The sequence below is a fragment of the Phasianus colchicus genome, chromosome 5, assembly GCF_987193195.1.
Source record: "Phasianus colchicus chromosome 5, bPhaCol1.hap1.1, whole genome shotgun sequence".
NCBI lineage: Eukaryota > Metazoa > Chordata > Aves > Galliformes > Phasianidae > Phasianus > Phasianus colchicus.
Genome location: NC_143440.1, coordinates 29,583,703 through 29,601,414, shown reverse-complemented (window position 1 = coordinate 29,601,414; position 17,712 = coordinate 29,583,703). Strand labels below are relative to the sequence as shown.

The window sequence follows — 17,712 nt, the reverse complement described above, 5'->3', positions numbered from 1 at the left end:
CAAAAATCTAGAATTAATTATGCTTTCTTACTTTTAAAGTTCCTCTTAGCTAGCTGGAGGGAGGTCTTTGTGATTAAAGGAAGCAGGTTTCACTGAAGTTAGAGGAGTTGTGGTCTGTCCTCTCTTTCACCTCCCCTCAGGGCAAAGACCAACAGCTTGAGGGTGACCCCTTCAAGAAGTTTCACTGAAAAGGAAGATGAGAAAGGCTGGACAGGCTCTTTCTAATGCTCTGCACTGGAGCCAGGAAGAGGCAGCTGTTTCTAGCCTTTCTGCTTTCCTCCCCCACTCCCCCCCCTTTTTTTTTTTCCTCCCTTTTCCTGATAGCTGAGATCTGGGCTTTCTGCCATATCTGTTTGTCTGTCTGTCTCATGTTGTTTTTCTCAGAGAGCTTCAGAGGCCAGTTGCCCATAGTCAGTTGCTGGGAACAGAGGTTGTTCCTTGTATCGTCTTAACTCCCCATGCCAGTGTGTTCATGCTTGAATAGGAAACAGCAAGATCTGTCAAAATAGCCCTTTTCTTTGGAGCTTTGAGGCTGCATTCTCCACGGCCATCTGTTCCCTTTCACCCTTTTGGACAATGTTGCTATTTGAAACCAAGCACTCTTTGCTCTCTCCCTTTCCCCTTGCCCTCCCCTCCACCCCCGAATCTGGGAAAAAGGGGTAAAAAAAAGTTGTTTCTGGCCTTGCCTGGTCCCTGGAGGGTTCAACCATTTTGTAGTCCAAGGATTAAAAGTGATATTTTGCATTTTTTTTTTGTTTTGTTTTTCACTGACTTTAAAAAATGTAATACATCTCAGGAGAGAAGAGTCACTGCAGTGAGAGATTGTTTTGGATTTATGCATTCATGGAGCACTTTGGTGTAATGTTGGTGCCTGGTACAGCTTACAGCAAAAACCTGGCACGTCTTGGAATACTTTGTGTTACAGCAGTAATGGAAGGAACCTCCTATAGTTAAGGCCATATAACTGTTTCCCTTCTTACCCTCTGCATTCAGTCAGAAAAAGCTTATCAGCATGAAATTTTCCAGTCTTGGTTCTTGTCCAAAATTGAATTTATTTGGTTATTTGGAGATAAAGCAAGTTATTGCTTTTTGAGAATGAGAAGAAAAAAGAATCTACCTCCTCAGGACCTGGATGGGAACTGCAATGTGAGGAGAGGGCTGGGTGGGCTGTGGGTCTCCTGCAAGGCCTGGGTAACTGAGGACAGGTGGCCAGGACCCCGTTGTCCTTCTTTTTAACATTCTCCATGTTATGCAGGGAAGTACATATATATATGATTTTTCAGTCTTGTAAAGGAGCCCATTCTGAACATTATGTGAGGTTTGTCAGGTCAGCGAAGGAAGCAGAGCAGATGGGCATCAGCCTGTGGCATAGGCCCTGCTATGCTGGGAGATAGGTGCATCCAGTGAGAGGGATACTGACAAATACAGATTTGTGATTAAATGCAAGTTAAGACATTCCACAGCCAGCCCTGATGCTATTTGTTGTGAACAGTAAGAACCCTTATTCTGCATTTGATAGGCAGACTTACTGTTGCATATACCTTTTTTTTTATATATTTAATGTTTCTTAACTTTTATGTTTCTTATCAAATAACAAAAATAATCTTTTAATTTGTTATTTTGTGGTGTTTCTTTTGTTATTGTTGTTGTTCTGTTTTTTCTTTTTCTTTTTTTTTTTTTTGATGGATAATACTGAGAGTTTGGCCAAATCTGAACTCCAGATGTGAACAGCTGTAGTTTGCAAACTGTCATCTCTAGGCTCCAAATGTTTGGCTGACCTCTGCTTCCTTGTTACAGGCTGAAAGAGAATTGTTTCATGTTGGAATTTCATTTTTTTTTATAGCTTTGGCTCATGATCCAAGCTGTACAGCTCTAAGACTGTTGTTTTTATTTACACCTGGAGAGAACTGTTTTAATTGTTAACTGTGTGACTGATGTTAACAACAGTGAAGGCTTAAATTTTCAGATAAATGACTGTGGTCATAATGCAAATTAAAGCAGTTTACTCAGTTTGCATACAAGAAAGGTTGTTAAACATAACCCTTGTGGTTAACAGCCCCACCCTGAACTCTTAAATTATTGGATGTTCCAACCTTTTACATGAAGAAATTGCCCTTCACTGAGATTTGAAAATAAACCTGAAGGAGGACTAGTGCTGAAATAATCCTGTACTAGGAGTGTAAAGAACAGATAACTTCATTCACCAGTTCAAGTGCAGAGAGCAAGCCTGTGATCAAAAGCTTTGTTTGCTAAGGCTTTTTAGTCTGTGCTGAGTATTTTGGGGAAGGTGCAGTGGCTGGATGTGCCACTGTGAGCACTCGCGTTAATTGAGCTAATTCACGTGGTGGGTTGGCTGCAAGCAACACAGCATCCTCTGTGGCTTCATAGCAGAATATGTTTGCTGAGGCAGACTTTAGCGCACGTTTAAAACTAGCTTACATACCCCTACTGTCCTTTTCCGTCTGGCATGCAGACATGCCATCAGGCTACTCTCTGGGAAGTAGACAGCCGTGTCAGAATCACCCTCAGAATGGTAGTGCTAATTGGTTCATTTATTGGTTGCTTTGATGGAGAACTCAATGTGTGTTCAAAACTTGACTCTGTCCTTTCTCCCCCCCTCACCCTTTGCGCCCTGCCTCTCAAATGTAATTTAAGGTTCATTTGCAGACTGGCTCCTGCCTTGCCTGAAACGCTTCTGCTTTTGTCTGCACTGTGTCAGTTTTGTGTGTACCAGAGCTAAGCTGCCAAGACAATGTTTCTTTTCCAGAATATATTTTATGGAAAAAATGTCGACTGTGGGAATACAATCTGTGCCTCAGACCGCAGTATCCTACAATGACCATAATGCTGTGCACTGCGTTTTGAAACTCACTGCTGTTTCAAAATTCCATCCCTCCCTCCTCCCCCCAGCTGTATTAATTTTTGTTCTGCCTTTCTGGGACTTAGCTGTTTAAGACTTCCAGACTTCAGACTGTTATGTTGGGGTTATTTTTTGTCCTTGTCAGGGAGGAGTGTAGCAGCTGGCTCATTTGGTTCTAGCCTGGAAAGTTCGGAAGTGGCAAATCCAGATGATGGGTAAACACTAGCAGAGACTGATGAAGTTTAACAGCTGAGATTAAGCATCCTGGGAAAATCAGATACTATAATGCCACGGCTGTGTAGGTCAGAGGGCTGAGGCTTGCAGCATGCAAGGCTTCAGTTGCTTTGACAGTGTGATTTTAAATCTTCGTTCTTTATTTAAGCCTTACGGGGTCAACACACGTGTAACTCTAGCGTTCTGCCCCCTCTCTCCTACGTGCCTTCTGATTAATATCATGATCTGTTTAATTCCCCGAGGGAACTTAACAACAACAAAAAAGCAGCAATAACTTGTAGTGTGATTAGTGAGGTGATAATTAAAAGCATTTTCTGGTTCACAGGGCCCCTGGCATTGCCAGACGCCATGACTGGGCAAGCTTTGTTTTTCAGCCTATGCATCCTTTATTGTGCAGGCAAATAAAATTCCAGCTTTTTTTCCCCCCCATTTTTGTCAATGGCTTGGGACTCTGTTTTTCTAGTCCTGGAGAGGCAGGAAAAAGTGACTGCAGAAGACTCATTAGAAGGAAGAAGCTCCTTTAAGTTTTAGTGGTGAACAATGTGTGAAAGAACTCTACATACCGAAAACAGTGTAAATTTAGGACAGTCTTAGTTTTTCTAAAATTTCTCCAGCTCTGTCATTAGAAAGGAGGGTGAGCTGAGGAAAAAAGTATTTATTCTTTGTTACTGAAGAAAAATCAATTTACAACCACTGTCTTCTACTTGGTCTTCACCATCCATCCCACCAAATGACTTATTCAGTTACTTGCACTCCAAGTGCAGAACAGTGAGTCCAGAAACCAATCAGTTTGTGGTACACTGTCAGGCCACAGAAGCAAAAAAAAAACAAAACAAAAAAACATACACCGCTATCAAGAAAGTATCTGTTCCCAAGCGTGCTGACTCCCTGTCTCAGATTCTGTTTCAGGTGCTATAAACCAGCTGCCTTCTCACCTTCACAGATCTCCTGAGACCTGAGCATTTTTTTCATGGCTGGTAGATTGTCTGGCAAGAAATCAGACCAGCTGGATTTTCTCATTTCTTAATGTTAGTTCCTTTTTTAGGTCAGCAGACAGGAGTCTCAGTACTAGCATGTGTGTTTCCCTCTCTGTCCGTCTGTTTCAGCTCAAAACAGAATCAACATGAACTCACCGAGGTCAGGAAATGTGAGCTGTTAGTGCAGCACACACTGGTTATAGTGGGCACACTGGTCAGCAGCGGTGGGGAGAGAGAAAAACAAGGCAGCATCCGGCCAATTCTCTGGAGGACCCTTCCTACATCTTTGGCCTGGATTGAGGTCCGAGCTGATTTTTCAGGATAGGGTAATGATTAATATTGCTTGTTTGAAAAAGCTTCTAATGTTTCATGGAGAATACTGAAAGACCCAACTTACTGGACTGTCACATGCTTTGGTTTATTTTCCATCCTTCTCCAGGGAGGATTGCTTGTAAGTGGGGAATAATCAGCAGCAGCTAAAAGACTCTTAAATGGCAATTCTTATGAAAAGGAGATATTTAGGTCAGGAGCTGTCTTTTTCTTCTGCTTATATCGTCCTTGTGTATTGCAAATGAGAGCTCTAGAGCTGTCAAAATAACAATAATAAAATAGCTGTAAAAAAGCAGAAAAGACCTTATTTTTTTCATGGAACATCAGATAAGAGAATAAACAGTTTAAAGGAGAGAATTTTTTACATGGCTAATTTTGTGGCCAAGCTTGATTCTTGCAACTGCTGGCTATCCTGCTATATGTCCTAAGTAATAAAAGACTATATGAAGGTGATGCTGTATTCCAGCAAGGGAGTTTTGATTTTTCTCCTATGATGAACTGTTTGGATGCCTGCAGAATACATTAAGTGAAAGAGGACTGTACAGCTGAAACAGAGACAACGTTTTCTTCAGTGTCTGTACAAATTAGTAACTCATGTTTGGTGATAACCTAGTTATGTGTAGATGTGCTTTGTCTCAAGTGGGGGATCGTAAATGGTAGTCTAAATATCTGCCTAGTACTGTTTTAAAGGGCTCAGTTTTTATCATCCTCAGTCATATCCTCTTAGTTCAGTGTGCTGAGGGCAGAAAGCATATGGCAGGAAGGGTTTGGGATATACTGTGGCTGACCAGTATAGAGTGAGATGGTCACTAGTGTGGGGTAAGAGAATCAGAATTGCCTTTTGCTTAAAAAGATCACTGCAGAGAAGGGCTGAGAGAAGGGCTGCAAATGGCAGAAGTCAGCAAGTGGGAGTTTGAAGAAAGCTGTGGTTAGTTACTTCACAGATGAGTTTGTCTTGTGGGTTGTATTTTTACTATGTGATGGGTTTTTCCACCATTGGGTATTTTTATACTTGTACTTTCTGAAGAGGTGAAGATGGAAAAAATAGATAGATGGTTGTTTTTGTTTTTTTCATTTCTTTTTTTCCCCTTCTGGTGTCATTGTTAGTGATCTGCACCAAAAATGCAGACTAAATGTAATGCAGGTGAAAAGCAGTGATCTTTATGAGCTCTACTAGTGAACCAGAACATCCATGCAGGAAAACTACACAGCCTGAGTGAGAGGGAAAGTCTTTCTTATTGCAAGATGTGCTGTTTTTGTTATGTGCCATTTTTGTCCATCTCAGTAGTTTAATTCTTTACAAATATTTTCTCTGTACTTTTGGAGGGTTTTTCCTCCTTTTTGAGGAGGCTATCAGGCTTTCATCAAGATGTTGAAATTTGGGGGTTGGTAGCTTCTGTGTTTGGTTACTTCCCTGTCCTAATGTATATCAGTCCCTTTTTGCATTAATTGAAAAAAGATTTTTAAATTATGAAATGATAAGACTGCAACCTACTATCCCCATTCAGACTATCTATGGCATTAATTTCAGTGATAAGAAAGGTCTTTATGAACGTTCATTTAAATTGCGCTGATGGGAGAACTGGACAAAATGAATTTAACTTTTGTGTATAACTGGACTAAGTGCTGTTGCCCAAGTCCTCTGACAGCTTCTTCCAAGGCATCAGAGCCCAGAAGAAAATGCATCTCAACCTCTGTGTGGAGATAACATTGCAGCTGAATAATCCTCAGTTGAAGAATCACCCTTTCTTCTTTGGTTTGTTTTTTTCCCTGGTTGTGCAGAGTCACTTTGCATTTGACCCAAACCACAAGAACCTTTATTTTCACTTGTGACAGCTGTCGAGTGAGAGTGAAGGAGACAGTTTTTGCCTTGTTCATGCTTTCCAGAGCAGACAGTCACTACTAGTGCCTCTGGTGGTGCCCTGAAGAACCCAATTTCACAGGAAACAGCAGAACAGGTACCGAGTGCAATCCTGCCTGCCAGTGTGCCCTTTGATCCCTTCAATGCTAGTACTTTTTGTGTGAGGAAAAATGGAGTGTTTATTGGAATCAAAGTCACTACTGTGTTTCATTTGAGCTGGATCTGAATACATGGAGAAGAGTTTATTTAGAGGTCTTTTCCTACCCTCCTACCATGCACCCTCACCTCCCTATCCTAGGATCCCATCTCTGTGCTTCCGCACACCCACTCCCTTCTCACATTTACTGTCCTCCTTTTGTCCAGCTGTGAACTGAGATCTGCCACCTCTCTCTCATTAAATTGTCAGGTTCCCCCCCCCCCCCCTTTTCTTTCTCTCCCTGACCCTGAGCTACCTGTATCTGCCATATCCTGAGCAGAAACTGTAGTGACAGGACTGACTGGGGCATGAGCAGTGCGCTGACCAGGTTGGCAAGGTGGAGGTGCTGCCCGTCAGCTGGGACCTGCTATTCTGTGCCTCTCTGAGTGCTTCAGAATGGACAGTGGGAGGACTTCTGAGCAGAGACCTACGTCCTTTAGAGCCAGGGAGCCTCTAGGAGCTTGGTTCTTCTTGGGCCAAGGTTGGTCTATCCCATCTCTAAATATGAAAATGTCAGAGTTTGGAAAATCAAGGCAGTACATACCAAAAAATATCACACTTTCTCTAAACAGTTTTATTTATCTATTTTCCTTGTGCTTTTCATGAATTGACTAAGTAGTGTTTGAAAAGATAAATTTGGGATTTTAAGGCCATGCTTGGATGTAAATATATTTTCTTAGTATATACTCTTTACTTCTTCTGAAATCATTGCTATCTTTTTGTGTTTAGAGTAAGGGGAAGGAAAGAAGCGCATACTGTCACTGTCTTTGAACTTTCCTGCAAGGCTGGTGCTGCTTCCCCTCCATTAAGCTCACTTGTTGGTGTGCTCCTCCTTTTGCCCAATGCATCACTGCAGGAACATCCCTTATAAAACAGAAAGAAAGCTTTCCTGTGAGGCATTCCTTTCCATCCTGTAAACAGTCATCAGTGTAAATTTGCTCCAGGCTTACTAACCACTTTGCACCAGTCATAAATTTGAATAACTTCATAGGAGAGGATTTGCCTGAAAATGGGTCACAAAAACAGTTCTCTTCAGATGGGATGTGTGGTGCAGCAGGCTTTCTCCTGTATAATAAAATAAATACAGCAATTAACTTGTTTGTTCTGATACAAGCCTTATACTTCTAATACTTCACTTTGGTACAGGTTTTAGGTGTTCAAGAAATGCAGAATTAGGAATTGTTATGGAGTGATACCTCCTGTATATCACCAGATTCCAAGCAGTTAACAGCGGCTGCTTAAAGCCAGCAAATAGCTACTTAGGTAGTGTTTGGTGTCCCATCAGTGTGGGTGAACACTGCCCTGTGGAGTGAGCCGGGCCTTCCAGCTGCGTGCAGGAGTATGCTCATATCAGCCGTGAGGAGACACCTCCACCAGAGCTCATTCTGAGCTGCTTTAGCTGAATTTTGATTCCTACCCCTTCCTAGCTAGTGGGAAAGGACAGCATCAACTACCAGTGAAACTGGAATCTTATTCCGTGTGACAAGGAGAGGATTGCAAAGCCTTAAAGCTGCTTCTCTTTCTTTTATTCTCCTGTGGCCTGTTTATACAGTGATTATATTTTACTTTTGAGGTACATGCAGTTTGCAGAACTTAATGAACTTAAGTGGTTTAAATAATGAAATGGAACACAGACCTCCCAGCACCTTGCTTTTAACACTTGGTTCTATTCTCTCCTCCAGCAGGCAAATTAAATCAGGAATGCAGATGAAGAGAAATTATTATTGTCTATACATCCACCTTCCCAATACAGACTGGTTAGACTAATTAACAGAATAGCCTTCTTGATACAGAAACTTCCAGTTAGGAGCTCCTACCACGAGTTATTAATGCAAAAGTTTGATGCTTATCAAGATAGGGGTACTTTTTGTTCTGAAGAAAGGAAAGCAATCATCCTTGTTTGATGGAAGAACTGTTTTCAAATTGGAATACATCTTGTTCAGGAGAAGTGGTCATTGTGCATGCTGCAGTGAGTTACCATGAGGGGAGAAGTAACTCCTGAGTATTGAGTCCAGCTCCTATCAAACTATGGACTTGAACCAAGTGCTTCACCACATGCTTTCTTTAGTGCACCCTGAACATTTAAAGACCTAATCCAAATTCCAGTGATATCACTGCAAACCTAAATTATTCAGGGAAGAGGGCAGAGGGGAGATTCGAGGTCTACAGATGAGTCCTCGAGTGCACTGCAGTGATTCCTGGCCCTTGTCTCCAGCCTGCTACTCTCCTCCCTAGTGCATTCTCTTTTAATTATTCTCAAGCTACTAGTAGTAGTGATACAAATCTTTACACTACTGCTAGTAGTAGTGATACAAATCTTTACTGTGGGCATGCACTTTTTGGTCTTGCCTTTTCTAGATATTTTTCCAAAATAAAAGCTTTAGTGAATGAAGTAACAATGTTTCTGCTCTGAGTAGTTGGAGGGAAAAAGTAACAAAATCTACAACTTTAGAAACTTAAAAGCAGTGCAGGGTCTTAGCCTGAATCTTCCAGAAGCTCTGCTGGGGAAGGAGTTAACTTTGTCAGCCCTGTACAGTATTGCTTCCAAAACCTAGTACTTAAAATTTAAGTTTCAACATTTACTCTGTTGCACTGCTGATAGCTTTGACAGAAACATAAGGCTTTTCTGCAATTTGTAATGCAGTCATTGCAATACTCTTTTCATAGTCTACTTTAGCCATGTGAAACATAAGCTACCTTGTAAGCAAGGTGAAGAATTTCTTTTAGCTCTGTGACTGGCTCTACAAGAGTGTAGAAGTTAGTGTGCTCCGGTCGTATAATCTGCTTTCTTCCATTGTTTTTTTCTCAAAGTCTTGTCTGATGTGATTTTAATTGAGTCACTTGACAAGGATTTTGTCACTATCCTGGGGAAGCAGTCTTGGCTTTTGCCTGATGTTGCAATTTTTGTTGTCTTCATTTTTTTTGTTGTCTTCATTTTGTGGCAAGTGACAGGAAGTTCACTGACTTTAAGTCCAGCTTTCTCTCATTCAACTTCAGGTCAATACTCATCACTTTAAAACTTTATGCACTGATTGTCACAAACTGTTTTCAACTTTCAGATTACCATGAGTATCTGCAAGTTGCGGTCATATACAAATACATCTTGTATATCTGCAAGTAAATCCAAGTAATTTGGATTTTGTTTCCAAATTTCTTTGATTTGCCTGTTTTGCACTCTGTTCTTAAAATGTCATTTGAAGTATAAGCAACACAACCATCTATCTGTTCATCTTAAGCAGAATTTGTGGTAAGCAAAGATGAAGGTCTTGGACACCTTTCTGCTTGTTTACTGATGTGTGTGCATGAATGGGTTCTTTGGTTTCAATGCTAGAGAAATCAAGTGAAAAGGCAGTTCAGCAAGCTGGGTCATGCTGCACTATTGGAAGCACTTTACATTATCATTGCTGATCACAGAAGACTGCATTTTCCTGTAGGGTTATAAAAAGTTCAGATGATCTCCAAGACATCAGAATGGTATTTACAGTTAGTTATATTTTAGAAAACATAAGGGATGCCTACTTGTGTGAAACAGTATTTTAATTTTTGGATCAGAGTATCACGGCACCACATTCTGCTCCTTTAACTTTCCTTTTTGTTGTTGAGTTTTACACTGTCATGCTTGCTTTACTGTGCCCATATAAAGCTGGTTTGCTGGGGGTTCTTGTGTTTTAAAGGAACACGATAAGTGTGCCCCAGTGCACCTCCAGGTATTTAGGAGTTTCATGCAATGCTGTCATCTGTTAAAAACAAAATTATTACAGTCTGAGATGGTTGATTAGAGTTTCCATGCTGAAATCTTTTCTGTGGTGCTGTCCTGATGCAGTTTCTTTTGTAATCAGTTTCAGGAGCTTCTGGAAGTGGGAAGAGGGAATCTGCTTGTGTGACAGCAGCCCTTGGTAACACTTGGAGTCACAGTGTCAACACCAGGCTCATCCTGCAATATCATGACTTGCTGACAAGGCAGGTGAGAACTTAAATATAAGTCATACAAGCAGTTGTTCACTAGGTGGGTAACTGTATGACAGCCAGCGTGGTTAAGTACCGTGTGGTGAGAATGGGCCAAGTGCCTACCTGGGATGCAGGGAGGTCACTGTTCTTTGCTTTTCAGGGATGGCCAGTCCTCCACTGCCTCCCTGTGTTAGAATGGGCTTATCTGAATCAAAGGATCTAGTGTGTGTTGGCACAGACATGCAAATTCCTTGAGTTTTTAGGGCATTACATACTGTGGAGTGAAGGTAATCCTTGAAGTGTTCTCCTGCACAGGAATTTGAGATGGAAGTGGGAAGCTAGTCCTTTTGGTAGCATGATTGTTTTGCTGTCGCATCTTTCCCACTCTTCTGTGCCAAATTTCTTCTGTGACTGTTAGGATAGAGAGTGCTCTATCTGCAGCTACTGTTTGCAAATGGAGTTGCCTGTACCGGCAAACTTCTTTTGTGCATTAAATGTGGTAACAGCTTTCCAGTAGTACATCTGCAAAAAGGAGATAACTAACACTTTTACTGAGGGACTTCATGCTTTTGAATGAACTATGGTAGCTTTTTTTTTTTTTTTTTTTTTGCCTGGCCACCTTCACTCTTTAATTTAAAAATAAAAAAATAAAAAAAAAAAAGGAAAAAAAATCCGAAAATCTAGGAGATAAGGGAGATAAGACATGGGGTTTGATTGAGGGAATGACTCTTCCTGTTTTTAAAACATAATAACACATGATTTCATCTGTCCCTTGGGATATCCATGGTTAATCTCTTTTGGTTTCATCTCTTCTATTTTTCATTGGTGTAACTCTTTTTGAAGGCTGCAACCCTTGGTCTTAATGTTATTGATGTTTTGTCTGCTTCAAGTGCTGTCAGAAAAGGTGTTATGCGACTTTTTTTTTTTGGACACATTTTTTTATTTAAATGCAAGAATTCTTCTTTACTGGTCACTTTACTGCCTGAGGAAGGTCTTTCTGGCTCTACTTTCTTTTCCTCTGGAGGAGGAGAGGTCACAGTGACAGTCTGGGAGAGATCTTCCCATATGTCTGATTTGCATGGTAGTAGAGCCAGGGTGCTTGTCCTTGCTGGGAAAGCTTGCCCCTCAAGAGCAAAATCAGCACTTGAGATTTGCTGGGCTGTGAGTCCGGAGGGTAATATTCTTCAAAATGTGAAGATATAATCATTAAGGAGGATTCAAGCCAAGCAGTTTGCAGGAAACACGTAGAGCACAGCCCACTGAATTGCTTGATGCTTGTTCTCAGTCACACAGCATTGAGTTCTGGGAAAGCTCAAGGTCAGTGCAGTAGTCCATAGACCTGAAACTCTACAGAATGCCAAGGCAGCGGGTGGCATAAAGAGTATGCAACAAATCTAGGGAAATCAAGCATAGAATTCTTACACAGGAGTTGTTTGTTTGTTTGTTTTGCAGCCATTTTTCTGCCAACTATCCCTTTTTCCTCCTCACCCTTTACATGTCTGTTGAACATTAGTAAGACAACAGGCAATTCAGCAAAGTATTGAAATTTCTGGAACATCCTGCCTGCCTTAAAATCTGTTAGGTTTATTTTATTGCTTGGATAGGACAAGGTTTCTTAAACAGATGAACGCTCCTCTTTTTCCCACTTTCCAAAGCCTGTGTTCTAGTTTCATTTTCCTTTAGCAGAGATACATTGCCACAGGTGGGAGGACAAGCGCAGGTTTCCAGCCTTCTCTTGGATTAATTGTGCCATCAGAATCCACGAGATGGGTTGCAGTCAGTCTGCTGACTACTGAGGTAGGGCTGAAGCTGCACGAGGCACAGAGCAGTATGGAGTCATAAGAGCTCGGGAGAAATTGGGAGAAGTTAATCATTTCACACAAATGTGTTCACAAAGGGAATTTGCTACTATCTGTCCAGTATATGGATAGTGATAGTTGGTTCTCCCTGAGGAGTCTTGTAAGTCATTAACCTTGACATGTGTTTTCCTGAATTCCATACATAAACATGCAGGGCCTTTGAGGTTGGGCCAAAACTAACGAGACTGTGCCACAAACTATGAGATTCCTCAGTTGCCGCTATGCTTATAATGATCCTGCTTTCCTGAATTGGAGTCAAAAGGCTTCCAAGCTTACTGTTTTCATGTGTGCTCAGCTGTCTTTGGGAGACAGTGTGGTAGGGTTTAATAATTTGACGTGCTATATTTAACATTTTATTCTTGTCTGTTAGAGGCAGGATGCTGGATTAAGTGAAACACTGACCAGATCTGGTACGGCAACTAAAATGGGCCTGGTTTATTTTATAGTTTCCAAGGGATTTGTGAGACTCATATTGTAACACTAATGGCTATAATGTGTTTTGAAATTCTCAGATGGAAAGTGCTGTGGAAGCACAAGGTGTTATTATATAACAAATCAATGTTATCGCATGGTATTTTAAAGAACTCCAGGATTGAGATACGAGATAGGGACTAGGGCTTTCAAGCCATGCCAGGTAGTTGTTGTACAGCTGTTTTCCTGCTTCAGGTAAAGTGTTTCAAATGGATAAGTATATGATGACTCAGTCTTAAAACAAAACAGAAAGCCATCTCTTATTCTGACTAATGCCAGACATAACTTTTGTTGTGTCCTTAGTTACAGACCAGCTGTTTTGTCTTGGTCTGTTCAGTATCATATGAATAAGCCCTGAATAAGCATTCCAAAATTGTGATGGTGAAGTAACCATGGTACTTGCTGGCGTGCAGAAGGGCTGGGAGAATGAGAAGGGGGGCAGAGATGAACTTTTATGTGTATGGGACTTAAGGCTTCAGAATAAAACTAGATTTATGTCTCCCTGTAAGACCTTGATGGTAGTTGTTAGATAGGCTCTCTAGCTGTTGGATAGTTGTCCAGTTTTTGAGATAACATCAATTGAGGTTTTTATCTATAAAAAGGGGAAGCAAATAAACCACAAAAAATAAAGCAATTACAAACAAAGCAAGTAGGCTGAGGAAAAAACGTATGCTAAGTGCTGTCTGGGTTTAAGCCCTTCTAATTTTTATCTTAACCTAGGCAAGAGAGAGTACAATAATGAAATCTGAAAAACAGAATCAAATGTTTGCACATCAAGGCTCAGTGGAAGTTTGTAGCCTCATACTGTGAAGACTTCTGATTACTTTGAGACAGTAGTGTTTACTGGGAAGAAAAAGAGAAGCAATGAAATGTAATGTGATGGAATATGCTGAAATCACTGTGAAATGGAAGGAATAAGATCTAATGTAAATATAGTGTTAGTGTGTTTTCTTCTGTTAATTTTGTAACAATTATAGATGCATACTAAACCAAATGAAGATGCAGAAGAAGCAGTGTAAACATATTTTTTTCAGTAGTCTTAAAATACCTTTGAAGTCAGATGGGGAAGCTGGAGGTGGTCTGTTCAATGCAGACAGAAAACTTTTCACCTACTTCAGCAGGGCTGATTCAGTCTTTGACGTGGTTGGAACAAGAAAAATCCCATGGAGAACTGGGCGTTGAAATCAGTGTTTTGCCAAAGAAGGTGACTGAGGATGTGCACAGGTTACCTGTAGTTGTGTGAGATGAGAAATGTGTTTCTTTACATTCTTTACATGTCTTTAGCCAAGCTAGGATTTGGGGAGGCTCAGAAAAAGAAATTTCTGTACCTTTAGAACAGAAGAGAGCTGTGGATGTGCATTTCTCGCAGAAGTACTAGAACAAATGCAGTGCTGTTTAGTAGCCTCAATCTGCACTGAGAAAACCTGACTGCGTATGCTACTTGAATCACGTACATAGTAATGTAAATTATATACATAATTCAGTTCTTTTTTCAAGTGTGTAGATGTGAATAAAATCAACAGATGATGGCAGGTAATGAGCTTCAGTAAGCACTAGTAGAAAAGAGATGTGGTTATTGGGTTGTTTCAGAATTGAAATGTTATAAAGTGTTTATCTGTTGTAAGCCATTTGTTATATAATATGCTTATCGTATGGAAAATCAGCTCTGTAAAAGCACGAAGACTTCTTAAGACAAGGAAGAGTGATGACATGGAGTCATTTAAAGGGTAGGAAATTTTACAGAAAAGTAGTTTTATTCAGGTGAGAGTTTTTTTTACATACAAAGAACATTGCTTTTAAAGAAATAGCTGTGGGAAGACTCCAAGATCATTGATCTGAACTCTGTAAAGTCTTCCATTTAAACAAACAAACAAAAAAAAGCAAGCAGCTTTTTCTGGGACTGTTTACTTTAGAGACTTCTGCCTTGCCCCGTCATCGTTTGACTCTTTAGAATCAAGATGCAATGAAGGTTTTTATAGGCTCAAATTTCAATGTGTAATGCATACAAACCACATCCCTTAAATTGATAAATAAGTAGCTTATTATATTTTTCTGATTACAATATCCCTACACTGGTAATTCTCACAACAGAAATCTTTTGCTTATCCATAGGTCACATACAAGCGTAAGCAGCAATATGACATTGAGTTGCATGTGAATGGATGTCCAGGATGAAACTGGACACAGTGCACAAGTGTAGCATAAAAAGATGATTATCGAAACAGTATGATAAGTGATTTAATCCAGCAAAAGTACCAAATGAAAAGACACCATAAAAATAAATAAGATTCATTAACAAGTAGCTAGAGCTCAAACTTCATTAGGTCACTTTCCCAACTTGTGTGTTCGTGTTGCTGTTTTCATTATGCTTTCTGCATAATGGACTTGGGAGAGGTGGTTATACAATATAAGCATCGCTGCAGTCCTGTCCAGGGCTGGATTTATGGCTCCTTCCTGTTGGCAGCACACTTTTATAGAGGAAAAACTTTTCCATCAGTCTTGAGCAATCACTCATTTACTCAGGTGCTTATATAACACTATTCCGTTTGTTATCTAAGAATCTAAATAGAACTGAGAGGACATCAGGTAAAACAGAAAAGAACAGAAGGAAACCTTAAAATAATTTATATTTTTCTGATTTTTTTTTATTAGCTTTGCAGTTTTCCTAAATGAAGATTATTCTAATGCTAGATAAACAAAAATGTAGCAGCAGCTGTTAACTTCAAACACGCAGATCTGTAGTTCAGAGCATTCCAAACAAAGAAGCAGGAATATCCCTGAGATTGCAAGGGCGAACTCATTAAGTTCTACTGAGTCTTCCTCCTGAGCTTGGTGGTACAGGTGATCACTTGCTACCTGGAATTCAACCTGTATTCATGATCCTTTGTTATTTTTGACTGAGAGGCCACTTAGCTCTTCTTCGGGTGCACTGGTCATGGAGTTAACCATGTCATAGTCAGAGGAAACGGGAATATATTTGTAGCCTTGTACCAAAGCTCTGGGGACATCTCTGGAGTACTGTGTTTGGCTTTGACGTTTGTGTTGAAGTAGCTGTGTTCAGAACAAGTGCTATGACTGAATAATGGGAACGAAGCTGCTGCTCTGAGAGAGAACTTGTGTGTGTTAATACATGTGATGCATAGTGTTTGATAAAATGTGTTTGTCTGCAGTAGAGAATTAGGTTTAGTAATAGAGGAAATCTCTTGTACTTTGGTATTCCTGTCAGAATAAAGGTCCTATGTCAGTACTGTGTACTATGAAAAACTCACGGTGAAGTTTCATGCCTGTTTTCTTTGTATATGTGTTGATTTATAAATTCAAGGTGATTTTTCTATGTTGAGGATTTTTTGCGTCATTAATTGTATTTTCTTCTTTATTCTCTCTTTCCACTTACTTTCTTCCCAGGTATGGTCTGTGTAAGGCAATATATTTCTTGACATTGCAACAACTTTGAATCGTTACTAGTAAAGATGAACCTCAGATAAAGTTTGTCTGATTTTTAAACTTTGATATACTGATGTTGGTAGGGAAAATGGTTTGCATATGTTTAGAAAAGGTGAGGATCAGACATGATCCCTGTGATCCAAGGCAGTACAACTTTAACGATGCTTTAATCATATTAAAGGAAAATTGTCTAAGAATTTTGTATATCTAGGATATTACACTTTGAAATATTTGTTTAATGAAATTTTCTGCTTCCTTATCTCACCCAAAGATGTTCTTGCTAGCTGAAATCTGAGTCTTGTACAAAGGTTGAAATTAGGCTTAATTTTACACTTATCACCTTTTCTTAACACCCATATGGTATGATAGTACTCCAAATGTGCATTCATTTCCTCTGCATTTATTAGCTCACATCTGTTAGTATTTTTTCTTGTCCTTATTACATGATGCGCACTGAAATCTAAAATGTTTTCTACTGAAGCTCTATTTAAGATAATACTACTGTCTTTCACATGTGAATTTAGCAGTGGTGGTATTGTTGTTTTTTTTTTTCCCAAAGACTTTGCTTTTAAGGAACAGAATGAAGTGCACACACTCAAAAGCTGAAAACAGTTCTTGTTTGTTTCATATCAAAAGCATTTTGCAGCCACTAGTGTGGGTCAAAAATATTTATGCTTTAGTCTTGGACTTGGTTGAATTCCATCTCTTTTTGGCCCATGCCTAGGAATTTAGGATTACGCCTTTACATCAAGGAGGTATTTGTTTTTATTGATGTCTGAAAACAGTGAGTACAGGATGGGAAGAGCACACTTCTGGGCATCCCCTTTTACAATATATTAATTCACTTTCAGTTTGTAAGCAAGAATCTTGAGGTGTTTTCATCATTTATTAAGCTAAAACAAAATGGAAGGAGGAATGAGTATTAACTGAATAAAGATTTGAGAAGCATTAGAAAGAGGGATAAGGGTTGAATTTGTTGCAGATATTTTTTTATCTGTGGAATTATGTTAAAACTATCATGAAGAAGCTTCATAGAGATCTGAAGAATAATAAAAGCAGTAAATCATTATGGCAACGCATATGCTAATTACGTATTTAAGAATGTATGTTCCTTATGTTGTGGTTAAGACTAATACCAAGTTGATCTGTTCTGTGTTATTGTGTGGGCTGGATGCTGGTTGGATCCCTACAGAGACCAACTTTTTACACGGTCTAATAGTTATAGGACAAGGAGAAAGGTTTCAAACTAAAAGAGGGGAGATGTAAATTAGATACTAGGTGGAAATTTTTTTTTACTCAGGATGGTGAGGTGCTGGCACAGCTGCCCAGAGAGATTGTAGATGCCCTATCCCTGGGAGTTCAAGGCCAGGTTGGATGGACCCTGGGCAACCTGGTCTGGTGGGGAGCAGCCCTGCCCACCACACAGAGTTCGAACTGGATGAGCTTTACAGACTCTTACAACTCCAGTCATTCTATAAAATGTGGCTCTGCAGAGAAGAGTGTGCAGCTACTGTGCTGCCATACTTGTCTCT

General features: G+C 40.0%; 1 protein-coding gene across 6 annotated transcripts in view; it reads left to right on the top strand.

Moving 5' to 3' along the window:
• Positions 1 to 17,712, top strand: part of RAD51B (RAD51 paralog B) — a 337,160-nt gene that overhangs the window by 182,997 nt on the left and 136,451 nt on the right. For all 6 annotated transcript variants that reach the window (XR_016466903.1, XM_090141154.1, XM_090141155.1 and 3 more), the window contains one exon: positions 10,298 to 10,422. Coding sequence is in view for 5 of the 6 variants with exons in the window: in XM_090141154.1 (XP_089997280.1) it covers positions 10,298 to 10,422 (125 nt within the window). In the remaining variant the exon portion in view is untranslated. The remainder of the gene's footprint in view (positions 1 to 10,297; positions 10,423 to 17,712) is intronic.